Below are 27352 nucleotides of genomic sequence, written 5' to 3'. Positions count from 1 at the left end.
AAAGTGAAGTGAAGGCCCTCATTCAAATGAGTCGCGACAATTCACCAGTCCTTGTAAGATCTGAGACCAGTTCAACAATACGTTTATGCGCTGGCTTTCTCTTACAGTGCGAACGCTACTGTCCTACTACACTTGAGCTGTGTCCCCTTTTCACATAAGTGCAGGGCTCGCTATGGACCATCATTTATCTATCAAGTCACTACTGCCAATCTCGAATTTTGATCGACTGTCTGATTGTTTCTTGATCTGATCCTTCCACCTCTTGTCTGCTGGCAGTACTAGCGACAAGCCACAATATGGTCGTTCAGTCAAAACTGGAAACCAACTTAGCAAACGCAGTCAATCAAAAAGCGCGCAGGAGACGAAGCACACTTTTCAAAAAAGCGTCTGAGTATAGCTCAGAATGCGGCGCCGATATACATCTGGTTCTTCGCATGAAGAAATCGGGGAAGATTTTCATTTTGACCTCGAACTCAAAAAATTGGCCTCTTTCCGACAGTCAGTTAGTAAGTTTCTCTTTGTTATCCATTCCGTCGCTATGAGATATTAACTCGATTCCAAGAAGTCTTTTCATCCTACACCAATCCACAAGTCTGTAGACAGCCCAGAGACGAAGCCGTGAGACTACCGGGTTGTCAACAAATGTCACTCTCGATTTGGTATTTCTTCGTACGAGGCGCCTCCTGAAGCTTTCAGTCGATCAGCTTGCAACCTTGATGGCTGCCAAAGCTATTTTCCTGTTATAGCTCTATGGATAGGATCAGCCTCCTACGGATTTCTGTCGCGCTCTAGCTTCACTGAAAGGCATGAAGGCCGGGGTGGATCGCAGGTTAGCATAGTTTTCTCTAGAATCCCACATACAATTGCTCCGTTGACCAGACTGTGTTGCTTCATGTACATGTGTTGTAGAAGTTTGCGATAGAATTGGTCAATCGCATTGCATGATATGAAAGTCCAGGTTGATCAAAGGACATGCAAGGAATTCGCAGTCGCAAAGGATAAAGGCTGGAGGAATTAGTGGTACTCCTCAGGTTTCGGTATTCACTCTCACCTGAGCATATGAGAACGGTTTTTCTTTGAACTAGAGCCTCTCTGATACCCTCCCACATCTAATGCATGTCATAGACAAAATTGCAGGCCGTAGCCCCGCGGCTCGACCAGGGAACATACGGTCGGCTGGGCCGGAAAGGATAATGCCAAACATCGTTTGACTTGTTTTATATGTTTCTTCTATCTCGCAGTCTTGTTTATTGCCGTTTTGTTCTATTTCTTTCTCCGAGTCTCTCACTGACCTATGGCTCTGACATATCGATACCGACCACAATCACATAGCAAGTGCAAGTCGCATTGCCTCCAAACAGATTCACCAGTCACACAGTCTGAAAAGACTTCAAATCAAGCGCCACGGCCGAGCTGTCGCTAGCTAGCTAGCACGGCTATACCTGGTCATGTGTCCACCACCACCCGCACCTCCGCTGCTCAGTCCACAAGCCTAACAAGACCCAGTCTTCATCTTTAGCAGAATGCTCAGACATCAAACTTTGGTGAGAATTCAGACAAACTCAGTTCCAGTGCCGGCAGAGATTCCGATGATCCAACCGAGTGGGTGCTTGGGTGGCTCTCGGCGAGTGTTCCTGAGTACGAAACGTCTCCAGGGGATATGATACTCTCGCTAGACATTTCCCGTAGCACTGTCTGGTGCCCATCGACGCAGCCTGGTAAAAAAGAACGGCGCGATGACTCTCCTGGGGAAACTGCAGGTTGTAATGTCATCTTGGGTCCTGCGGTTGGCCGTGGAAGACTTTTATCAGAAATGTTCTGGTGACTGGGTCGGCTCGGCTTGCTAGATCCACGCTTGCAGGTGCAGGGGAGAACCGCCAAGCTAAGACGGTTGAGCACAGAAAACTCCAACTTCAGCTTGATGCTGTACACCACAGTCTTGAAGCTCACCTGAATATAGTGCAGCCTGTATTCTGCTAGGAGGAGTAGGATATTCATGAATACGACAAGAATGTTGATGCAAAGTAAATGGATGATTGCGCTGCGGCTGTTGCGACCGCGGATTGTACTGATCTTCTTGAAAGCAAGAATTCCTTCGTATATGTAAATGCTGCAGATGACGAAATCTTGTATGCAGAAGCCCGTCAATTGGATTCGGTCGAATATCGCTGCAGGGCGAGCGAAACGTGAATCGCCGTTGTTGAGACCGAAGAAGAGGACGGTCATAGGAATATGTAGAATGCAGACGTTGATGACGATCATCCATAGAACCCAACGCATCTTTCTCATATCGGAGACGAGGAGGTGCAGACGCGAGTAGAGTACGACGGCTTGACCGGTGACCATTGCGTACCATCCGATCATGAAGGGGATTGACGTCGCGAGATTGGATGCTTGAGAAACGAAGCGAGCCATGGCAGGAAGGGCGTGCACGAGAATCCCCCAGGATGCAACCTGTATACTCCAGAAATACAGGCTGCGGTAGTGTTTGAAGGTATCGAATGCGACAATTGCTGTTTCTAGAGCATTGTATGCGCCAATCGAGAACATGGACACAATCTGAATGATTGAGACGTTCTCCATAAGGATGGCTCCCACTTGTGGAGGTAGGCTGGTCATTACTGTGTCCATGATCACATAGGGATTACCACGAGTCCAAAGAAGTTGGAACTTTGGAAGATGAACGGGGTCAGTAGCTAAATTTATTTCAACCTCATGGAACCAAGAAATAAGTGTCCTGGTAATGAGCTCATGACATGGAAGCTAGGAAAGGTTACTTCAGAAGCCATGAAGGTGTCTGGACTCTTATCGACTCGCAGGAGTAAGCTTGGTTGGAGTCCAGAGGTCTGAATGTAGTTGATTGGTTGGGTGGCTCGAAAGCAGGGTGATCTAAAATCTAGAGCTGCGAAGCATTCGATTGATTTTCATTCACGCCCTTTCATGTTTGACGCAAAGCAAATATTTCCACAGCGACTGAACAATGACATATTCTAGTGCACCTAGAAGGAAGGACCCTTGGACTCAAGACATAGGAGAAAGTTAATCTCACAACGAAGGTGGAACCAAGAGCAGGACCGTCGATCATTAAAATCATATGGACAAATCGTTTTTGATGAACCACGGAAACGCTCGGTCGGGGAAAAACGTGATTGTTCATGAATGATTGGGATTTAAGCTTCAATTTAGTCAGATAGCTTACTTGTGGACTTCGGCTCCACTCACCTTCTGGAACGTTCTATTGGCCAAATAAACAAAACTCGACAGGACCAAGGTATTTTCCCGTGAGAACAACCAGGAGAACACAATCACACATCGCTGTTAGTGTACCATTCTGTTGCCGGAAGTCTGCATGCTATTCCAAATCCCGCACCTGCCCAACCGTACCTATGTGGGTGGCCCCTTCAGCAAGCCAAAGCAACAAAGACCTATTCCATCTGCACGCAGACGGCCCGTCAAGTATGGGATTGTGGATCGTGTCTGAATCTTGGCAGATCCTTGCAATGTCTTCTCCGGGCCACATATAGAACCTCCTTGATCGACTGTCCCATGGATCAGCGCTGAGCCTTTCATCGCAGAACCGTACGTACCATCCTCGTTCCACATTCACGGCGGTTTTTTATCGGTGCTACTGGTGCTTCTTGTGTCCCAGGGCCCCATAGAGTAGGATAGTAGCGTTGCAATCTCGCCAGGTGGAGTGACCATCGACGAGAACCCAGCTCATGAGCCTTGGTAGCTAAAATGGCTCATATGGTTGTCCTGGAAACCAGGCCCTGGTTTGGGCGACGGTGGAGCTGCTGAAAATCTAGATCCTAACTCTGCTATAACAAAGTACTACGCGTATATTGACTTGGGGTTTGGATATTCACTGTTCAACAAGAAGAGTAATTTTTAATACAAATTTCGTCAGCGTTCATCAATTCATCAATGAGGCGGCGTAAAGTGTGAGGATCACTGTTATTGATCAATAATGACTCCAGTCATATAGAACAATGCAAGACGCGATACCTATATTATATCTGAGTGCAAAACAGCCTTCCTCGTGTGCGAGAGCGGCTCGGATTCTTCTGAATCGAGCCGGTATTGAGACACCACTGATTGAATGAATGTAGTTCTCTGTGTGGGCCGGCCGATCAATTCCTCCACAATGGATCGGCAGGTTCTTCTCTTTCTTTCTTCTGTTTTCATTTTATTTTATTTTATTCTTTCGTTTCGCGCTAACACCCCATGGGGTCCGGTGTGCAGTCACTCGATATCCTTCTGCTCATGATCCGGATGCTAGCAACAAAGTCTCGGCAACGGCTAACTGTGCTTTCACCTCATTTCAGATCTTTTGCTTTAGTCCCCACCTAAGCCTTTAAATTCGCTGCTCCCCAGGAAGCAACTACGGTCAAATCTTCTTCAGTTTGCCCGGCGTCTTGCATGAACCAACAATTATCCCTCGAACGGAAGGAATTAGTATGGCAAATGACCCCAAGCCCTCTCGGAATGGCGCAGGCCGCGGTGCTGCCAAAGCAAAGTCCCGTGCTGGCAGATCGCGTGCTGGTTCGCCTTTTTCTGCTCGGTCGACAGGCTCTACGACCAAAGGGAATCGTAGCCCCCTCAACTCGGTAGCGAAGCTACACAAAAGGCGGGTATGTCACTCTCATCATGTTATCTCGTTAAATGATGTGCTCTTGACTGACCATCGTTTCCAGGGACATTCTATGGCGAAAAGCGCCCGGAAGAAAGATCATGAAGCAACCCATCGAAACTGTTTGGATTTGATGGACCAGATTCAAAAAGAGTTTGAATTAGCTCTTGGTGCGATAGACGAAGAGAGAGCCCATGATTCTCAGTCGATGCAGCGTTTGCATGCTGAAAAGGCCCAGGAGGCTTCGAAACTACAGCAGGTTATCACGGCAAAAGACAAGGCCTTGGTTGAGAACGAGAGGCTTGTGAAAGAGCTCTGCCAGATACAGCAGCAGCAGGAGTCGGTGAAGTCCACTATGCAGGATCAGGTCTCATGGCACGATATTCAGCCGGTATTATATCAAGCGCATGGCGAGCTGGTATCAGCGACCACTCGGTTCTGGAACACGATCGATGCCCTCCGGAACCATACATTGGCATCCTATTTTCCTAGCTCCGGAGTGATCCACGGAATTTGGCCCGAGAAGGACGGCCCGCTTGGAACTCTGGGTCACAATGCCCTACCCGGGTTTTCCGCTTCGAGTGATTATCCGGGTCTTACTCAGGAGGCTCCAGCTCCAAGCAACCATGAATCACTTGTGTGAAGCATTACACATTTAGGGTCTGGAAACGTGCTGGCTTTACTGTGGAGGAACGGCCTAGTCGATTTTATATAACCACCACGCAGACAGATAGCTCATGGAATAATCTCCGGCAACACCACCGCCATCTTACGACAACAGTAAAAATAGAAAGAAAAGTTAGCGTCCATCGCTGTTCCGCTGTGGAAGAATATTGACGTAAATCTTTTGATGATTAGACTTTCGCTCCGCCAAGCGCAGCTTGGGAGGCAGAGAGAATGTTCCATGGCCGCTGAATGTGGTTAGCGGCAGGGCCCACATCTCGGGGAGATAATGCGCTGATCCGGAAGCAACCGAATCTAATTGATCATGACCGTGGTCTCCACCCATCATTTAATAGGCAATGGACCTGAACGCTACCAAGGTCTTTGACTACGCGAGAATTCATGAAGAGATTTACAGTTTTCTTGGCGCTTCGTTCGTCCATGAATTTTCTTGCCACTTGGCGGATAATGGAATCCCAAACGCCAGACTAGGATGCTAGCATGAACTATGGTATTTTTCTGGTCCACCTACAGATCGAAACTCAATTGAGCGGGCTATCCGCGGGTCATAAGATTTGGAATACTCTGCCAAGAGTACGACGGCCAATCTATGCATCTCAAATTGATCCACCACTGGGACGTGAGGATCCAGTGGGGCAGGGAGAGGGTAGTCGCTAAAATGATCGCCAAGCGCTTAAACTCCCGAAAACCTTAATGGCATGTCTTATCGTATCAATTTGCGACTATCAGCGGCGAGGCCAGGGAATTCATCTCGTTACAAAGAATTTATAGTGACTTTTTTTCTACTATTCCGCAGCCTTGCGGTTATATACAGCTTCAAGTCAGAGTCTGCTCCGGTGAGATATGATTAGTCGAAAATCACAATAACATGATGGTACCTCAGCCGTCAAGGGCTGACACCAGGCTCTGGAATATAAACTTCCACCTCATCAAATCTTGATCCAGATCACCGCTGTGACCGAAGTGTTCGCCTAGTTGCATTACCATCTGTAGTATCGTTCCCCCCCTCTTTGGCCACCATCTCCATAGCTGTCTCCACAACCGCCAAACGACTGCGGATGTCATCCAGATCACTGCGAATAGTTGCAATCCAGCTGTTCCGGTTATCCAGTGACTTTTGCATGGACCTGGAAAAAGTCAGCCTCTGTTCTTTCCCGGTGAGTCGCACGACTAACTTCGTTCGGATATCTAGACTTAATGTTGTAAGCAAACGGACCACAAAACATTGTTTCAGGAGAATTGTGGCACTCACTCTGCGACACATTGGAAGGCGATCATACTGCAGTCTCCAGAAAGATCATCTTGTCGGGGTAGTTCCAGTTCGTTCTCGGGTCTCGGGCTCATACTCCTGTTTTGGGAAGGATATTCCTGGCCATCATCCGCCAAGCTACCACTGCGGTCGTTGCCAAAGGGGTCATTTTCCTGAAAAGAGGCCTCGTCCTCTGTGGTATCACCCGCCGCAGACCTTGACGGACTCCGGATATCCTCAGACTCGGAGGATGACAGGGATAGCGCACGTTGCAATCGGCTCCGAAAGCTTTGTCGTTGATCATTGTACGAAAGTTTTCGAATTCCACCCATAATTGCGAGCCACGCTGGGATAATGACCGTCCCTAATTGTGGTCGAATGTCAAAGGAGACGTCGCGCAGCCTTTTATAGAGAGCTGGTTCGCTGAACCGGAGCTTGCGATCGGGATTTGCGAGGTCCATTATCTTCCATCCATACTTTCCGTACTTGTCCCTTAATTTGGAATATATTTTGACCAATCAGTCACGAAAGACATTCAACTCTGGGGTAAGGACCTTTGCCGGAAGACAAAATATTCGCCACCAAAGTCTGTTTGATGTTACATTATTCAATAGCCGGTGGGACTCGGCCTGAAAACTCATTCCTGTTTTCTTTCAACGTACATTAGTAACATTCAAGACTATTTTTTTGGAAGTACGAAATTCAAGGTTGCTCGTTCTTAGAACTAGGGATTTAATCGAACGGTGGGAGTCTGAGGGATGCTGAACTACGGAGTCGATATTTCTCAACTCAGACTCGCCAGATCAACTGACCAGAACGGTCCATGGGTCGTGTTATTGAGCCTTTGAAAGTTTCTGATGAACCAACGGTACTATGGGACCCGATGGGGGGGCTCTTTAGGCTCACCTTGCCCATCGATGCGTGATTCAAATTGTGCCATTGTCTTAAAGGTCTCTTCTTGCTACTGCTACTTCATGCAAGCGCCATGTCCCCACGGAGCGAGATAGTTTGGTCAGAATGGGAGGAGAATAACCTTCTCTCCTGGCTCGATGCACATCGGGAGCTGCCGTGGAAAGCCCGCTCCGACGCATATTATGAACAATATCGGGTAGTGCGAAGCGTTGACTCTCTACGAGGGAAAATGTACCATATTCTGCGGAAGCAACGTCGCACTGGTGCCAAAGTGCCTAAGCATCCAGGGAATCGAAACCAAACAGGAGCCGCTCGTCGCTCGGTGGGCGGAAGAGCTTCATTGAAAACTCTTCCAAAGCAAAGGCCTGCCCAAAGTAACATTGCAAAATGGTTTCAAACAACCCTAACTGCCGACCCTAGTCATACCGACAGCATTGAGTCAACCAAGGAGATGGGCTCGAGACTAGATATTTATGAATTGATCTTCATTCACTGTTAGTTACAAGCTGATCATTCATATCAGGCCGCGCGACGCCACTACTCAGCCATTCGCGGCGTGAAGAAATACGATCGTCATCTTGGATTTGGGACTACGTACATCGTGTCTGTGCAGCCAGGAAGCTGAGATACTGGCGAACAGCACGTCCATACTAACAGCATTTCATCGGCTCGAGCGCTACATTGCGATGTTGAAGCAACAGTGGCCAATTATCTCGATTGATTAGTATTGCTGTATGTCGATATAATGAAGACTATGGCAGCTGAGCAATGAAGCTGAAGCATGCTGATATCGGAGTGGTTGTATGTATCACTTCACGTATTTCAAGAAATGTACCGATCGCCTTTCCTTGGAATCACAACAACATCGGAGGAATCCCAATGTCAAAGGTTGTGAGATGAGCTGTTGCGGGTGCTCTCGGAACTAGCCCACGTGCAGATTCTTCATTGATGTCTCCCTAATCCAGGAGCATTTGATCGGGGTCTCATGCGGCCTGCGACATACTGCGTACGGACTATATATAAAAACCCACGGAACTGGGATGAGTGTCCGCGTAACAAGATCAGGACATGATAGCAAGGGGGCGGCCTTAGAAGTTCTGAAAGTGTCTGGGTTCTTATCAGCTCAAGGGAATATGCCTGGTTGGATTTTTAGAGGTCTGAATGCGTTTGATTGGAAAGGTGGATCGAAAGCGGAGTGATCTATATAGTAGAAGCCGAGGCAAACGATTCATTTTCGATCCACGCCCTAGTCATGTTTGACGAGAAACAAAGGTTTTTCGAGTCAGGCCAAGACTGGCAGCTTCGACCCAAGTTATGGGAAAAAGTTACTTTCACAAAGATCGTGGAATCATGAGCGGGACCGCCGATCAGTAGCGGAACCCCAAATCATTTCGACAACTGAGTTTCGCTGAACCATGGAAACGCTCGCTCGGTGAGAGAATGCGGTTGTCATTAAGGATTCAAGCTTAAACTTAATCGAAAGCTTATCCAACTTCAGGCTTCTGGTCCACTTACTCTTTGGATTGGTGTTGATTAAATCTGTCCCTGCGGTGCTAAGAGAATTCAGAGATAGTTGGGCCGCACTCTCCAAGATCTCGCGCTGTTGAAATATAGTATTCTGTAACAACTGTATTCGGAAATATTCTGGATCGCCAGAGTCATGGCAACGATTACGCCGGGTGCTTGAAATAAAACTTTATGGGTCGGCTCACAAACGCCGACTCCTGGCATATCCGGCACCCAATCGATCTCTTGGCTTTCAGTGCAAACCCTGGATACTCCATTCATGTAACGCCGTGTGGTCTAGCCAAAATTGGTATTAATTTTTTAAAGCTATCTGCTAGAGTTGGCAGACTGGCGATCGAATCGGAGCAGATAGGGAGAGGAAGTGTCCAGTTCGAAGAGAGTAAACTGATTAAGGGAAAGGTTGATGCAGGAAAATATGTATTGCTTCTAGAACGCGTTAGGCTAGATAGACAAAACAGCAACTTGCCATTCGACGGAGGACCAATCACTCTCTTGCGAGGGCAACTAGGAGAACACGACCGCGGATCGGATCTCTATTGCCAAAAGTGTGTGATATTCCAAATGCCTCATCTGCCTCAACCGACCTCCTAAGCAACAAAGACCTGTTCCATCCGTACGCTGACGGCCGGTCAAGTCTAGGCTTGTGGATCGTGTCTGGACCTTTGCAAACCCTTCCAATCTCTTCTCCAGGCCACAAATAGAACCTCCTTGATCTACTGTCCCGTGGGTCGTCGCTGGGATCTGCATCGCAGAACCGTACCTGCGTCTGTCTACATTCGCGCATGGTGTTTGATTGGTCCGTTGGGTGCTATTTGTGTCCAGGGTCTCATCAATGTGACAGTAGCGTTGCAATCTCGCGAGGTGGGTGGCGATCACGAGAACCTAGCTCGTGAGCCATGGTAGCTGAAATAACTCACTTCGTTGTCCTGGAAACTGGGCTCGGGTTCCTATTCTGGGCTTTCCAACAAGGCCTAGACTTTTTGATTCTCCGTCAAAGAATACAGCCAACATCCTGGATTTGGAGTAGGTTCGCAGTGTCTGTGGCGCCAGGTAGCAGAACTTCCAGTGAAGGCAACATCAGTTGGCCGCGAGCAACAGAAAATAAGTACCGTTCGAGCAGTGCGGGGCTAGGAGATAGACAAAATTCTAGTGGGATCAATGGGAGGCACTCCTTGAGGCCAACAACCGATACAATCGAGCGTGACTGTCGGCCACAAAGCCCAGAACACTATTTCAGCGTTGTCAAACATTTCAATTCTCTTCAACGAGACGGTGGCCCATAACCAGAATGATCTGGTGTAGAGTGCCACCGCGTTGAGCGATTTAATTGCAATTTCAATGATATGTAGGAATCATATTTTTGCGGCGTTACTTTCTTCTCAACAGGTGAAGAAAGTGGTTCACCACACTCAACGCAGGTTTTTGAAAGCAATGAATCCAGGTCGAAACTTGAGTCTGTAGGCCACAAAGTCTCCAAACATCAGTTCAAAGTCGTTCCGATCGCTTCAACGCCTACCAACGAAATAGTTTTTCTCGCTACCATCTGCGCAACTGGTTCCTTGGTAGAGACGTAGCCGAAAAAATATAAAAGGAGCCGGATTCCCAGCCCAAAAAAATCAGGACTTCGGTCCTCACACTCCGATGTGTCATGGTGTCCCTCTCTTGCCTGCGGGCTTGAGTGCCTCCGTGGCCACGGCTGTCGCTGCCACGAGCCCAGCGATGTAAGAATGTGCTCCCTCGCTGCCATGAGCCCCGCGAGTGTAAGAAGGTGCTTCGCAGGATAGGTCTGCGTCAACAATAATCCTCGCAGGGGGGTGCTGCGAAATCAAGACTACCCCGCAGGATAGGTCTGCGTCAACAATATTCCTCGCAGGGGGGTGCTGCGTCAACAAGACTACCTCGCAGGATAGGCTCTGCGTCAACAACTGTGTCTCGCAGGATAGGCTCTGCGTTATCAACTGTGTCTCGCAGGATAGGCTCTGCGTTATCAACTGTGTCTCGCAGGATAGGCTCTGCGTCAACAACTGTGTCTTGCAGGATAGGCTCTGCGTTATCAACTGTGTCTTGCAGGATAGGCTCTGCGTTATCAACTGTGTCTTGCAGGATAGGCTCTGCGTCAACAACTGTGTCTTGCAGGATAGGCTCTGCGTTATCAACTGTGTCTTGCAGGATAGGCTCTGCGTTATCAACTGTGTCTTGCAGGATAGGCTCTGCGTCAACAACTGTGTCTTGCAGGATAGGCTCTGCGTCAACAACTGTGTCTCGCAGGATAGGCTCTGCGTCAACAACTGTGTCTCGCAGGATAGGCTCTGCGTCAACAACTGTGTCTTGCAGGATAGGCTCTGCGTTATCAACTGTGTCTTGCAGGATAGGCTCTGCGTTATCAACTGTGTCTTGCAGGATAGGCTCTGCGTTATCAACTGTGTCTTGCAGGATAGGCTCTGCGTCAACAATAATCCTCGCAGGGGGGTGCTGCGAAACCAAGGACTTCAGAGCTTCCGTGACTACGGCTGTCGCTGCCACGAGCCCAGCGATGTAAGACTTGCGCTCCCTCACAGCCAATGAGCCCTGTGACTGTAAAAATGTGCTCAGTCATGGCAAGACTTGGCTCGCCAAGGACTTGTCATCGCTCCCCAGCGATGTGCAGGCACCTCTCCGTGGTGCTGGGGACTAGTATTCGAGTAGCCCAAGGGCATTCGAAGAAGCAAAGACCTGCGCAACATCTTCATCTTTCTCGTATTCCGAAGCATCATTGGAGAGATAGAAAGAGCCCTAGATAGATGCAAACCAATCATCAGAATCGTAAATTCAAGATTCAACCTTCGTTCTCGATCGCCGTGTTCCCAACCCTCCTGTCTTCATGGTTTGCGGTCGGCTAGTCTTCCTGCCGCAATAGAATGCATCTGCCATCAGGGCGTAGAGCGAATAGAGGCGTGTTTTTGTGAGTCGCGAGTGTTGGTGTGAGTGTTGATGAGCGTTGATGAACGTTGACGAGGGTGTGTGTTGACGAGGGTGTGTGTTGATGAGGGTGTGTGTTGATGAGCGTTGATGATCGTTGATGGTCGTTGATGGTCGTTGATGAACGTTGATGAACGTTGACGAGGGTGTTGATGAGCGTTGATGGTCGTTGATGGTCGTTGATCAACGTTGATGAACGTTGATGAACGTTGACGAGGGTGTTGATGTGTGTTGTGGTTGTTGATTGATAAGTGATGCTTCGGTATTCATGTTATTGAGGGGAGTTGATTGTGTGTTATTGTTGCATGTTGTCTAAGATACAAGTAGGCTGGTGAACAGGTATATATGTATGCACGTGATCCCAGCCTCATTATCTCAGCAACCGGGATATTTCAACAGAACGTTGATGAACGTTGACGAGGGTGTGTGTTGTGGTGGTATATGGCCGGGCGGTGAAGGTGAGTGGTGGTCAACGTCTCACGGCCTTAAGCGCGAGCCCTTTCTTGCCATCTCATCCACATGACAGATATCAGTTTCATTGTTTCAATTCGCGTCGTTTCTTGTCCCCTGGTGATCACTCGGTGAAGTTGGCATACGGCCTCCAATTCGATTAAGCTGGTCGAATGCAAACATTTCCCTCCATTGATTCAGCTATAATCAGACAATACGCTCAAGATCAGACCTACCAGGTGTAGAAGCATTTGAAGAGGAGCCGCTCGAAATACCATTTGTTGTCTCAACTAAACATCGTGATGCGATAGACTGTTCCTTGCGTAGTCAAATTTATCGCTTCAGGCGGCGATTGAAGTCACTCAATCCTACTATACTGTAGAATGCCTACATCCTAGAACGATCGCGAGAGTCAAAGTGGATTCGCAACAAAGACAACCAAGTAATTGAGGGCTTTGGCTCAAGAATATCCAATCGGCTCCTTCTACATATGGGAGCCGTCGTCCCTTTGTAAATAATCCCTGCCAACAACTACGATTTATATTGTGAGCCCATCGCCCATGTAGTAACCACACTGCACTCAAATTGGCGATCACCGCTTTTTGGGCGTAGTATCCGAGTCCATGCGATCAAGCATACTCTGCTGCCCAGAGAACATGGTTGCAGCCGGATCGGGGTCTAGCAAGCGCCATCTTGACCAGATCTGGTAAAGACGACTCCACCAACATTTACGACGGACTCTTGTGGTATGATCTACTTGGCTTGGAGCCGCATACATGCCCCTATTCCATTCCCCCCGAACGCAATCACATGAAGGCTGATTAGGGGTAGAAACTTCAGCATAGGTTGTCGGAGATAGTCAAAGAGGTCGCACAGCAGGATAGCTCTTGGTGGTGTTGTTACGGACATCAATGCCACCTTCACAAAGGATCTGCTTGAACAGTGATATACCAGTCCAAAGCGCAGTGTGTCTGACCAATAGTTGATGCTCAAGGACACTCGACGTGGGGACGTAGAGACTCGGCCATTTCCTCGCAAGAGCTGCTCGCGCGCGATAGGTTAGAAGACGATTTCAGTGAGAAAATGAGACACACGCTCGGCTTGACTAAGCTCCAGCTGCAGCGACCTCCAGGGTGAATAACCTTTGCACATGTTGCTCGGGCTTGGATAGAAAAGAGCGTGCTTAGACATCAAGACTACCCAACATTTGTCCAAAGACACCACAACATTTCTGACAGCGCCCTCGATGCAGCGTCGTGTATGTCCGGTTGGTCCATTCCCGCTCGTTCGTATACATCGAGCGGCTCAGCAACGCGGAGTAGGATCAGGGAGAACAGTAAAGGTCGCTGATTCGTAGCTCGTGGCTCTTGAGTCGGCTCGGCTGTGACTCGGGACTAGATGATCTCCTTTCTCAGTTTGTAGCTGACATGGCCATTGTTAATCTGTAGGCTCGAAATGACGGGACTTTTGCCTCACCTTTTCCTTGCACACAGACTTGGACTAACAATCTGGCCGTCTGCGGAGGTAAGACTCACCTGCCATAAAGCCAGACAAAACCTCCAGCATCCTCAGGTCTTTCGGAGTTCCAGGTTTGGAAAGATGCGAGAAGCCAACCGAGGACAATGAGGATCACCCAATGGACGCCAGGATTTTAATCCACAAGAAGCTATTCTTTAGGATACCGAGACGCACGGTGGTATAAGCCCATTGTGGCTTGGACTCTGTACCGGGTAGACACATCAGCACATGACCTGATGTACAAATTCGACTTAGAGAAGGGCCGAGGTAGACGATCTGGACCTTACATTGGCTCATCATCGATGCCACCAGTGGTTATGTGGAAATGATAGACAGCATGCGATCGCATCGGTATAGGGGAGCTCGAGCAGGCATGCTCGATTCGTAATTCACTCGAGTGACGGGAATATGAGGGGACCTCCTGTGGTACGATCCGAGTCAGCCAGGCTTTAACTACTTGGACGAGTGGTTATGACTTACCTGTTCATAGAGTTCGCAAAAGGTTCGCTTGAGACAAGACGATCAATTAGCTTCGTGGCCATATCTTACCGACGATATCACTTACAATTGTCTTCATCAATGCAGTCACCATTCATGCCATTTGACATGATGTTGTATCCAGTTTGTCGCACTCTCCGGTTGTCACTTCGAAGCCGCGCTGGGTACACCGGGCACCTTTTTACAGCCAAAGTCGCGTGACGAATTCACCTGTGGAAATAAATTGTACAGTCGTAAAGCGATAGGACCTCGCGACGCGGACGGCGAGAGGTTCATACACTCCGCCGTTCAGAGTGAAGGCGGTGAGGTCGAGGGGGAAGACGCGATGGAGCACGCGTCGTAGTGACGCCTTGGTCTTATCTCCGATCCGGCGATAGAACTCCCAACAGGTATGTTTCACAGTGGCGATGGCTGCTCCCATGTACTGTGGCATAAAAATCAGTAATAGTGTTCGTGATTTGGAGCACAAAAATCCGCAACAACTGATATAGCGCAGCGGAAGGCGCGATAAATCACTCACATTATCAGGAAGAATAGACGTCTCAAGCTTCCATGCAGCGAAGCTCGCAATCAAATGTCCTCAACTGTTATTGGCCCGCTCCTCTGGTTTACGTTCTTCACCTAAGGTATGATGTGTGCTTTGAAGCAACGGGACCAGAACTGGTGTGTAGGCCATGGCTTTGTGCAGAGCACTAATGGGGGTGCTGTATCCTCGGGACCCTCTGGTGCGATGTCAATGTTCACTGTCGTTCATTAGCTTATAGATCGACGAGCTAATCCATGACTCGCATGTTCTGGTGGCCAAGCCTAGGGACGAAGAACGGCAAAGAGTTGCGGTCCTTGCGCTCGTGCATTGTGGTCGAATGTCGGTTCTATTGGAATCGTATCGTCTTCAGGATCAGTAGAATTCAGACAAGTCAGGCTAAGATTCACATACCTGCGACGCGGATATTCGCGCTTTCTCTTGGGAATACACACAGAGGTTGTACAGTAGATCAGCTCAGTCGACTGCTGTGGCGGAGGCATCTTCGCATAGACATCTTGACCAGCTAATCCAAAACTCGTATCTTTAATCGGCTGGTGTGAATGGCATTGCATCTGGTGGGAATCATACCTGTACCTCTCACAGGCACTGTCTGGCTTGCTAATCCTCGATGTGTTCTATAAATGTCAGTACAGTGGGAATTTCAGTACTGGATCAATGGGGAAGACCTTATCGAGTGGCTCAGACACAAGCCTGCTCGATTTTGCAGAGTCAAGTGAATAAAATGTAGAGCAAATTGCCGGGGGTAGAGGACGTATTTATAGGCTTCTCGGCTTCTGTCAGTTACAAGCTAGGCAGGCAATATTGAAGGACACCTGTCCTAATTGAGGCCTGTTGAAACCCACGTCTTCTTTTTACCGCAACTATTTGCAGCGACATTTTTAATGCTTTAGATGCTCGGCGAGAGAGACAAGTAAGAGTGATGTTGAGAAAAGGATGCTGGGTCGGTCAAGAAACGTTGGCTCACTGCTGAATCCTTCACGGCCCTCTTAAATTGAGGTTTTGTGGGAGATATTCCATCCGCAATGACAGGCTCATATTTCTTGTTCTGATACCTCATCTGTGAGCGATTCAACGTTGAATCACCGAAAGACGGCTACAATTTCATCACGAGAAGTCATGGATTTCTTTTCCCTAGCCTCGCTTTAGTGTTGTGTTGTTGTGTTGAGCTGTGGGTCTGTCCTTCTAGACTGCAGAAAGCGAGCTCAATGTCGGTCGCGTGCGCGGGTACTCGACCCTGGCCACACGTTGGTTGACTCAACTTTTGAATTTTGACTGTCGTTAAAATATCCCTTTTATTATTTACGTTTGTATAATTATATGGTCTAAAATGTTTTATTTGTCGGATTTAAATATATATTTCAAGGAGTGTTTATCACCAATGAGCCGTTGAATATGAAATATGTTGACAGACAGCTCCTTATCGCATTGTACCTGTTCATGGCACCCAATGCCACTAAACAACACATCTGTGAATGCCATAGGATCCACGTCGTATATTCACAACTGATTATACGAGCAGTGAAAATGGTGTTGAGTTGATGCCTCAGATAGAATGAGACCTGTAATTACTGCTTATATACACGGTGCCTCGGGCATCCAATAGAAACCATCTGATCCCCTTAGTATTACACTTACTGGAGGGGTTTCCCCTCCGCAACTGCCTCAGGAGTCAGTTGCTCGTCTCCGTCGGTAGCTTGTCATCTCTCACGCAGCCAAGCCTCATTCTATCCCACCCACCTTCCCTCTGTATATGGAAATCATTTCAATATACAAATATATTGCCTCCCACTCCAGGTTACCAGTTTTCCCTTGGCACTGGGGCGGCTTCAGCCACAGCAAAGGCCTAAGTATGCTGACATGGCCAATAACGACCAACTTGTCGGTGGATCACATCATCTGATCCGTAACTTGGACAAACAGAACGTTCCTACCAAGGATTTGGATACTGTCTCGGTAACTCCGCTTATCCTATCAGTGAAAGAGCAGACTATATCGTCTCCCACCGGGTCCACCTTATCTGTATCTTAAAATGGTTGCCTGTCCTCCATAGACAGCTATGCTCATTCGCTCTTGCCCCGAGCAAAGTCATTTACGCATCTCGCCGGAATATCCCATATGATCTGACAGCTTCGTCTCTCATCTCTCCCTGTGCACCACTACTTGTCTGTTCGCAATAATTCCTAACTGGACGCCCTCGTGTACGCTCTAATAGAGTCATAATTCTGGGTGCTATCATCCACAGAGAACTCAGGAACCATGGATTCGGGAACACTTCAGTTCCCACTTGATGGTTTTGAATATTCATCTCAACCCTGACCACCTACGGACAAGAATGCAACATACGATAACCCAGTACCCGACACCATCTGGTTTAATGCCTTACTGGATGCCTTACTCGATGCTACCACCATCCCGGCACATCCATCGCCCCTCCACGAATCGTGCGTTTCATCAAGTCGGGTCCCAATATCAGCCTTACCACCTTGGCTTGAGATGGTGTCTGTCGCTCAGAAGACACGTCCTCCAAAATCAAGAACGCGTATGCTGCTTCCCTACCAAGACCGGCGAAAGATGGGTTTATATCATGAACAAGACAACCAAACAGTGGGAATTTGGAGATGAGGTATTCGTTCTCTTGGAATTTGTTGATAGGAACAATTGGATAGCCTTTTTCGGAGTGGATACAATGTATGAGTTTTCACTAGCTCTGCCCTTCAATGTACCCTGACATAAAACTTTAGCACAGTTTCAAGAATTTTGCGCCAGAAAGCAACAAAAGTTGCCCTTGACCAGGGTCTGTTTGCAGAAAAAGAGACCGGGAGCCGTGTTACTGATGTTGAAAGGGCGCTTTCCAACTTGGTAAAGGAATACAAGAAAAGAAAAATTCCAACGAATGACAGGATACTCATGGAAGCTTTTGGCCACGCCTGCAGCCTTACTGAAGGCAGCGATATATTGGACAAGGTCTGGCTAGAGAACTATAGAAATAGAAACAACATGTCGTTTGCCCTCGACGCGCCTTGCACAGAGAATAACCGAGCACGCCGGATCGAGCAGAATTGCAACAACGCGAAAAGAGAGATCAAAAACACGTAACAATCTACGCCAGCTCACGGGTCGAACGATGAAACTCAATTTCATATAGTACTATAGCACTTAGTTTACTGAGAACAGCCTCCCAGCAATCAGAATGATGTATCTATCTGACAGTCAAATTAGATTGGACCCGCGAAAACCCTCATTAAACCAAGGTCGCTGCTGCCCTGCATCGGGCCTCCGTCTATTTTAGAAGGAGGCAAAAGAAGAAGCTTCGCGCGAGGTACGGCGGCCCATGCTCCAGCGCACGACGTCGACTACAGATAATTCCCGACGCAATAAGGTCTTGCGTTTTTCAAAGCAACTGGGCTCGTGATACATTCAAGTGGAGGGTCCCCTGTATGCTTGTATTCCATTTCGCCATTCTCGAATACCGGTCGGAAGGAAAGGTTTCGGTAAAGCTTTAGTTGCATTTCGTCAAGACGGAGGCCTGGGTGATCTGGGCTGGTGAAAATCCAGCAATTGTTCCCAACAAAGTCTTTGCCTCTATGGTGTTTCCATTCTGGCCTAGGCTTCCAGTCGAGATAGAAAATCTTCTTATCAAGGGCCGACTGAGGCGTGCACGACGGTACGTGATTTAGTTCGAATTTTTTGGTACGATGCTTTTTGCGAGCTCTTGTAAAAACGTTCAAAACTCTTCCCATGATATAGGTTTGATTTTTGAAAGAGAATATATCACCGAGGCAGTATGGACTTGTCTTTGGAATATCACGTTGCTGTCAGCCAAATGTAGTCTTGCTTTAAAGACCATATGTAGAAGGCCAATCCAACCTATTTATATCTTTCGAGGGAGACATATCATGCCGCATTCAGGGCTCGAAGAATAAATGCTCTATCAGAACCAAAAAATGGATTTTACATCACTTTAATTTACATCACTTTCTTGCGAACTCAGAATACGCAAGACAAGCAGCTATTCTTATGGTCTATCACCTCAGAAAAAGGCGAGAAAAAGCAGATATCCCATGCCTCACGAAATTTGGAGCAACCTACTATTTTGCGGGCCACATTTAGATCTACAGAGTGTTAAAAATAATACAACATCATTGAAGTGAGAGCTGCAGAATCTTACGCCTTTAACAATCTATAAATTGACAGATTGTACTGTACTGTAACAACCAGCTATTATTATCGAGCCTCTCGGAATTTATCGTGGAATACGTATAGTTGTAGGGTCTAAGATAGATGCTATACAGTGGGGTTTCTTGTGGATTCTTTGATCCAAGTGTCTAGTGAAATCGAAGAGCCCTAATAATTTTTGGTTATCTTTCCCCCAATCAGAACTTCTATGTTACAGGTGATGAACGCTGACAGTCCTCCTAGGAAAGCGCTTTTTATTTTTAGGAACCCGAGGGTCTCTCCGACGGCTGAAGATTGATACGATGCTGGCATAATTCGCCCTTTAGACTTTGTGACACTACATATCTGTAAAACAGAATTGGCATGTACTTGTATTGGAACTCCCACTGAGACTTCACTAAAGCATGCTTCACTGAAGTTATCAATGACGCCGCTATCACCCACATGAGATAATCTAAGGGTCCTGAACTAGGCTAAATATGGAAGATAGGGGAAATGCATTCTCTAGGCTATTAAAATTCCCAATTGGAACGACATAACGTATAATCAATTCAATTTCTAAAATATGAAACAGCATCAGTCTACTACACACACACAATTTATTAACGCCCGGCGGCTAAGCTGAAAGGGCAACTATCTCTGATCTACTATACGTGTCATAATATATATAGTACTGTGTCTCCTCAGAGCCCATACATAAAGCCTTGCAATATATGTCATCTCAGATGTCCGTATCGCAGCGGATCCTCGTGGGTTAGTAATTTTGTTAGTAGGCTGGCTTGAAGGCACTTCTCCAAGTGTTCAACATCCTATTTTCGGCAGTTGAAGCGCGTCTACCGTCTGTAGCACGAGGTGGTTGGTGGGTTAGATCGGCGAAAGGGGGGTGATTTATGTTCGTCGGCGTGGTTAGGTGGCCTCGAGTCGGCCTGTGGCGATGGCGAATCGTATTGAGGCCCGTACCGCCTCTAAATTCGGCGTCCACTTCTGATCATCGGAAGGCGGCTTTCCTCCTAGGAAGAAGGATATATTTTCTCGGTGGGTGTTGGTACATTGTAGTAGTTCCGTCCGGTGCGCCGTCCATTTTTGACATCGAAATAGGAAGTGCTCCACGGTCTCTCTCGCTTGTCCACACGCACACTGGTCCGTGTCTGCTACGTTGATTCGATAGAGATATCCATTGAGTCTTGCCATGCCGGTTCGGAGTTGAGCCAGCACGCTCGCTTCTTTCCACGATAATCGGTCATACGGCAAGTGGGTATAGTTTGCGCGAAATGAAGCCAATCTGTAAATGCTACCAAATCTTGTTACTCAATACGTCATGTCGAGGGTTTTGATTACTCGAGGCCACTTCCACTAGCTCCTAGCCAACCTTGATAAACTCCCACGCCACACCCTTCTCCCCGTGCTCAGCGACCACAAGCTCCCTTCCCTCCTTCCCGCCAAGCCTCATGCCCCGAAACCCAAACCAATGCTTAACACGCAGCTCATGGCGTCCATTCGAGCCAGGTCTCGTCGTGAAATATTCCCACAGATCATGATGCTTCACATCCGCGACGAACTTCCAGTTCCAACTACTCCAGCTATTGTTATGTCTAATGTATGTGTCTGAGTGAATGTTTCGGAATCCAAGCCAGCCGCTCGCGGTTTCGATTATCCGCCACTGGCAATTTGTGTTGGTGATGTCGAGGGGGTGGAGGCATAATTTGTCGCCTTTGAGGGTGACAACAAGGCTGGTTTGGGGGGTGTCGGATCAAAAAAGTTTCGTTCGCGAGTGGCGGAGACAGATATAGGCTGGCAGACTGGCTATCGTGATCTTCATGAGAGAAAGTCGTGTGGGTCGGGGTAAAGCAGTGTCCAGTATTTGAATCTGACATATCATAAATTTGGATCAAGAATGTGTGATAAAGTTGATATAAATAGATGGTGGACAGTGGATCTTGTCGACGATGGATGAATCGGTAAGGTCTCGTACGTAGCAATGGATTATCACCAAACAGCTGTCCTTTCTAAGTACATCCGTTCGCCTGTTACATACATACTCAGACTCAGGGGCTTGCTTCTTAGTAAGCTCCTCTTCTGTAGATCCTCTCCGAAACGGGCTATAGTGGTAATCAACCACTGACAGCTGAGCTTACCGATAGTTCCTGTTATGGGGTCTATCCTGATTCGACACTTTTCCCCCTGCTAGGCCAAACGAAGGGTTGGGTGGGCCGAGTCAAGACACTTAAAGAATCTAAGTGAACATCAAAGTGAACAAAGCTAGTGAAATATTCGGGCAGCGACAGAGGCTCAGGTGAATGGACTCGCGCTCCGCCTGCAATGGCTACCGGGACACTGTGGTACAGTAATACAGGAACCGACGCAGCAAATTGGCTAACTAGGTACGCCGCATGCGTAGGCAGAACACAGCCCCTTCTGCCTCGTACTCACGAGGGAAAACAGGCAGTGGTCTGAAACAAGATTGTTACCCAGTGTAAGCAAGCACGGATTTCGGCCATCAAAGGTAGTCATCCGCAAAGAGTTGACAACACACTGCCGGCCACCTACATGAGAAGGTTATACATTATCGTACAAACTAATCGTACAAACAAAAGTCAAAAGAAAGTCGTTGCGGACGTCGGGTCCGACGCAGGGAAAACCACTTAGACCGCGGCTTGGCTCCGTTCTCTCGAGCTCAAGTCACGTTTCATTTCCCCGTTGGTAGCATAGCCGCCGTGCCAAAGAGCCTGTTTGACAGTGATGGAGCTGGGGAGATTCTTGAGATCAGGCCTGAGGCATTTCATTCTTGCGGCACGCCACCGACGCGCGTGTCGTCCTACCCGGGCCTTGCGGGGTTTAACTAGCTTCGTGTCGCTAGAATATTCATCGGAGATGTCTTCTGGCTCGGCCCTCGCGTCTTTGGACTTTCTTGCATTATTGATGGTTCTTTGCACTGGGATTACGGTAGTGCGTATAAGCGGTGGCCCGACGGGTAGCGACCGGGGAGCGGAATGCACTCCGCTAACATGATAAGGTTCTGACGGCGGTGGGGGAGGCACTCTGTGCCCAGCGAATCTGTTTTCTGTCATGAAGACCCGGCGAAGTTGATTGCGCTGTTCAGTATATTTTTCGAAGTTCGCTGCAATGATCGGCCCCAGAATGCTCTTGCTCGGGCCTCGGATGAGTGCGAGGTGTTCCATGCGATTCTTCAGGGTAGTATGGGCACTAGCGAAGGTGCCAAGAATCAGGTCGATCGCCCTTGCACCGCCAGAGATATCGTTGTCCGCATTGTTTGGATCTTCAATAGTGAGACGATCGGGGTTTCCAAATGAATTCTGTTGTGGTACATGAGTCAGCTAGTGCACAATTGTACCGTTTCAACCCATCCCACCTTGCTGAAATATCCCGGAGGATCCAAACAGATTGCTACCTGGTTGTATTGAAACTTATTTCCGTAGAAATTGAAGAACTCCATGAGAATGCTGCCAGCGTTGAGCTGCATATGTCCCTTGGGCAGATGCTGGAGTAGACTTGTGACCAAGCAAGTGACGGAGAAGCCTCCCAGCCCACCAGTCCGGACTTCATTGAGGCCACGGATCAGCAAAAACTGCTTGACAACTAACAGAATAGCGGGCATTATGGGGAACTGCTCTTTCCATGTTTGGAACGTCTCGTTGGCGATCAACCCACTGTTGTTGTCAAAGGACAGATCAACACGCAGCCCAGTCACCCGGTCCACGAACTTCAGGATCGGTACCCGAGCATGGGCAACGCACTCGATTGAATCAGGAACAGCAATATTGGTACTTTCCAGGAAGTCCGAAATTGCGTTTATTTTTCCTTTCCTCTCACCAAATGAACACATTCCTGTGCGTCTGAATTTGTTGGACAGTAGCACCAGATCAATATCCGCGATAGGCAGATAGATACCAGAGGCGAAAGAGCCAAAGGTATGGATTTCAATGCCAGCATATCGAGTTTGGAATGCAGTACTCAATCGTTCGACGAGATCTCTGCGGACAATGTTCTCAAATTCCTGTGGCTTGGCCCAGTCATAAAAGCTGAGAATTTCGCGATCTAATCTACTGCGGGTTTAGAAAAGAATAGCGATCAGAAGGACAGGGGAAATACTAATGAAATTCTATTTGCAAGGAAGACGGAGTAGACTCAAGCCAAGGCGTACCCGTCTCTTGAGACGGTGGTCTCCACTCCTTGATAACTGAACCGTCGCAGTTGTACTTGCTTGCAGGCTTGCTGGTCTTCTTAATATGGCGTTTGATCGCACCCCTCCGGATTCGTTTTCGACTCGGATCGGCAGAATACACATTTTCCTCGCTTGTTGGCCCTTTGGCGGTCTTCTCGGGAGCGTTGTTCTGATGCTCTGATTCTGGATTCATGCCGAGGGAAATGAAATCTAAGTTCTCCCTAAGTTCACCTGTCTCATCTGCCTTCGCCGTATCGTCAAGTCTTGCTTTGCGAATCAGCTTGACAACATCGAGCCTTTGATTCGTTTGTCTGCTTGGTAGGGGTATCGCAGAGTAAGGGTCCGGGTTGGACCAGCAAGAGCGCTCCCTGGAAAATCACAAAACCCACTTAATTCTTGTCAGCTCGAGGTAATATCTTTGGTTCCAATTTTCAAATGGATTCGGTTAGGTGGGTGGTCGAAGGCAGAGTGATTCGTAGAGTAGAATCTGAGGCACATGATTTATCTTCGAACCACTCCCTAGTCATGTTTGACGAGAAGCAAAGGTTTTCCGAATCAGCCCAAGACTGGCAGATTCAAGTCATGAGGAAAATCTTTTTTCACACAGACCGTGGAATCGCGAGTGGGACCGTCGATCAGTAGCCGAATCCCGAATCAATTCTCAACTGAGTTTCGAAAAACCATGGAAAGGCTCTCGGTGAGAGAATGCGGTTGTTAGAAGGATGCAAGTTTGAACTTAATCGAAAGCTTATCTATAGGCTTCTGCTCCGCTTGCTTGTTGGATTCGCGTGATTGAATCTGTCCCAGAGTCCGAGAATTCAGAGGGAAAACCGGGTACTCTCTCCAAGATCTCACGCAGGCGAAGTATAGTATATTGTAGAAGGAAACAACATCATTCGTAAATATTCTCGGTCGCCAGAGTAATGGTCAAGATGCACTGGGTGCTTGAAATAAACTTTGTGGGTTGGCCGGGACCAGTCGGTTTCTCGGCCCCTAATGCACAAAGTGGAGACTTTGTTTAGATCTACGATCTTGTCCTTACACAATTGACATTGATTTCAAAAACTATCTGCTAGAGTTGGCAGACTGGCCATCGAGTTTGAGCAGATAGGGAGAGGATGGGTCAGGCTCAAAGAGAGTATACTTTCTGCGAGGAAGGTGCAGGACAGAAGGAATAGCTTCTAGAACGTTCCATAGGCCAGATAGAGAAAGCAGCAGCTTCCCACTCGACGGAGGACCAATCACTCTCTTGCGAGGGCAACTGAACCGCGGATCAGATCTCTGTTGCCAAAACTCTGTGTGATATTCCAATTACTCTCCTGCCCCAGCTATACCTCCTAAGTAACAAAGACCGCTGTTCAGGTTTGGGTTTGTGGATCGTGTCTGGACCCTTGCAGATCCTTCCGATTTCTTCTGCGGGCCACAAATAGAACCTCCGTGATCTACTGTCCCGTGGGTCGTCCCTGGGATCTGCGTCGCGGAACCGTACCTGCGTCTGTCTAAATTCAGGCGCGGTGTTTGATTGGTCCGTTGGGTGCTATTTGTGTCCAGGGCCTCGTCAATGTGACGGTAGCATTACAATCTCGCGAGGTGCGTGGAGATCACGAGGACCTAGCTCGTGAGCCATGGTAGCTGAAATAACTCACTCCTTATTGTCCTGGAAACTGGACTCGGGTTTATTCTAGGTTTCCAACAAGGTCTAGAATTTGATTATCTATCAAAGGAAAACAACCGATACCCTGGATTTGGGAGTATGTGCATAGTGTCTGTACCGACAGTTAGCAGAAGTATTAGGGGAGGCAACATCAGTTGGTTGCGAGCAACAAAGAAAAGTACCGTTCGAGTAGCGCGAAACTAGAAATAAGCAGAGGATTGTAGTGGGATCAGTGGGAGGCACGTCCTATGGCCAACAGCCGGTACAATCGAATGTCACTGTCTGCCACAGTCTCCAACCCATTATTGCGGCATCTGTTGAAGCACTTCAACCTTAATGAAAGAAACGGTGAACGTGGCTAGAACGGGCAGATGGAGAGTGCCACCGCGTTGAGCGATTTAATTGCAATTTCAATGATATGTAGAAATCAGATTTTTGCGGCATTACTTTCTGCTCAACAGGTGACGATAATGGTTCACCACGCTCAACGTACGATTTTGAGAGGAATGAGTCCAGGCTAGACTTGACTCTGTAGGCCACAAAGTCTCCAAAGACCATTGCAACGACGTTTAACTCGCTTCAACGCCTACCAACGAAGTAATTTTTCTCGCTACCATCTGCGCAATTGGTTCTTTGGTAGAGACATAGCCAAAAAATTATAAAAGGGGCCAGGTTCCCAGCCCAAAAAATCAGGACTTCGGTCCTCACACTCCGATGTGTCATGGTGTCCTCTTTTGCCTGCGGGTTTGGGAGGTTCCGTGACCACGGCTGTCGCTGCCACGAGCCCAGCGATGTAAGAATGTGCTCCCTCGCTGCCATGAGCCCCGCGAGTGTAAGAAGGTGCTTCGCAGGACGGGCTCTGCGTCAACAAGTGTGCTTCGCAGGACGGGCTCTGCGTTATCAAGTGTGCTTCGCAGGATAGGTCTGCGTCAACAACAATCCTCGCAGGGGGGCGCTGCGTTACCAAGTGAACTCCGCAGGGGGACGCTGTGATGACAAGTGAGACCCGCAGGAGACCGCTGCGTTAACAAGTTCTCTGCAGGAGACCGCTGCATTACCAAGTTCTCCGCAGCCTAGGTCCTGCGTCAACAAAGCGCCTCGCAGGGACATCTGCGAAACCAAGAGTCTCCGCAGGGACATCTGCGACACCAAGAGTCTCCGCAGGGACATCTGCGACACCAAGAGTCTCCGCAGGGACATCTGCGACACCAAGAGTCTCCGCAGGGACATCTGCGACACCAAGAGTCTCCGCAGGGACATCTGCGACACCAAGAGTCTCCGCAGGGACATCTGCGACACCAAGAGTCTCCGCAGGGACATCTGCGACAAAAAGACCCTCTAGCCTGTGCAGGCACCTCTTCGTGGTGCTAGGGACCAGTATTCGAGTATTCAAGAGTACTCGAAGAAGCAAAGATCTGCGCACCATCTTGATGACGTTTTTCGTATTTCAAAGGATATTCATCGGAGAAATAAAATGAGCCCTAGATAGATGCAAACCAATCGTCAGAATCGTAAATTCAAGATTCAAACTTCGTTATCGAGTGCCGTATTCCCAACCCTCCTGTCTTCATGGTTTGCGGTCCGCTAGTCTTCCTGCCGCAATAGAATGCATCTGCCATCAGGGCGTAGAGCGAACAAAATGGTGAGAAATTGGTGCGTCGCGGATGTGTTGATAGCGTTGATGAGCGTAGATGGTCGTTGATGAGCGTAGATGGTCGTTAATGGTCGTTGGTGGTCGTTGATAAACGTTGATAAACGTTGACGAGGGTGTTGAGGGTGTTGATGGTCGTTGATGGTCGTTGATGGCCGTTGATGGTCGTTGATGAACGTTGACGAGGGAGTTGATGTGTGTTGATGTGTGTTGTGGTATACGGCCGGGCGGTGAAGGTGAGTGGTGGTCAACGTATCACTTGCATTGTTCCAATTCCGCGTCATTTGTCCCCAGCTGATCACTCGGTGAAGTTGGCATACGGCCTCCATTTCGATTGAGCTGGTCGAATGCAAACACCGGATTTCCCTCCATTGGTTCACCTATAATCAGGCAATACGCTCAAGGTCAGGCCAACCAGGTGTAGAAGTATCTGATGAGAACCGCTCGAAATACGGTTTGTTGGCTCAACTAAATATGGTGATGCGATAGACTGTTCCTTGAGTAGTCAGAGTCATCGCTTCAGTCGGCGATTGAAGTCACTCAAACCCATTCTACTGTAGAATGCCTACATCCAAGAACGGTCGCGACACTCAAAGTGGATTCGCAACAAAGACAACCAATTTAGGCTTCTTTGGCTGGAGAATATCCGATCGGCTCCTTCTACAACTGGGAGCCGTCGCAACCTTGTGAATAATCCGTCAGCAACTACGAGTTA

The 27352-nt window shown here is 48.2% G+C and overlaps 1 protein-coding gene across 1 annotated transcript; it reads right to left on the bottom strand.

Moving 5' to 3' along the window:
* Window positions 1-21791: 21791 nt before the first annotated feature.
* On the bottom strand, window positions 21792-23525 carry N7471_003541 (PAP/25A-associated; the record flags this gene model as incomplete). The annotated part of the gene is made up of 3 exons (XM_057276261.1): window positions 21792-22463; window positions 22520-23205; window positions 23312-23525. The coding sequence occupies 3 exons, from the start codon at window positions 23523-23525 to the stop codon at window positions 21792-21794; spliced, it is 1572 nt and encodes a 523-aa protein (XP_057140899.1).
* Between the last annotated feature and the right edge of the window lie 3827 nt (window positions 23526-27352).

This window comes from Penicillium samsonianum, assembly GCF_028829775.1.
Source record: "Penicillium samsonianum strain IBT 33392 chromosome Unknown utg000002l_segment0_segment0, whole genome shotgun sequence".
Lineage (NCBI taxonomy): Eukaryota > Fungi > Ascomycota > Eurotiomycetes > Eurotiales > Aspergillaceae > Penicillium > Penicillium samsonianum.
Note: the sequence above shows the minus strand (reverse complement) of the source record. Positions and strands in the feature narration are given on the sequence as shown.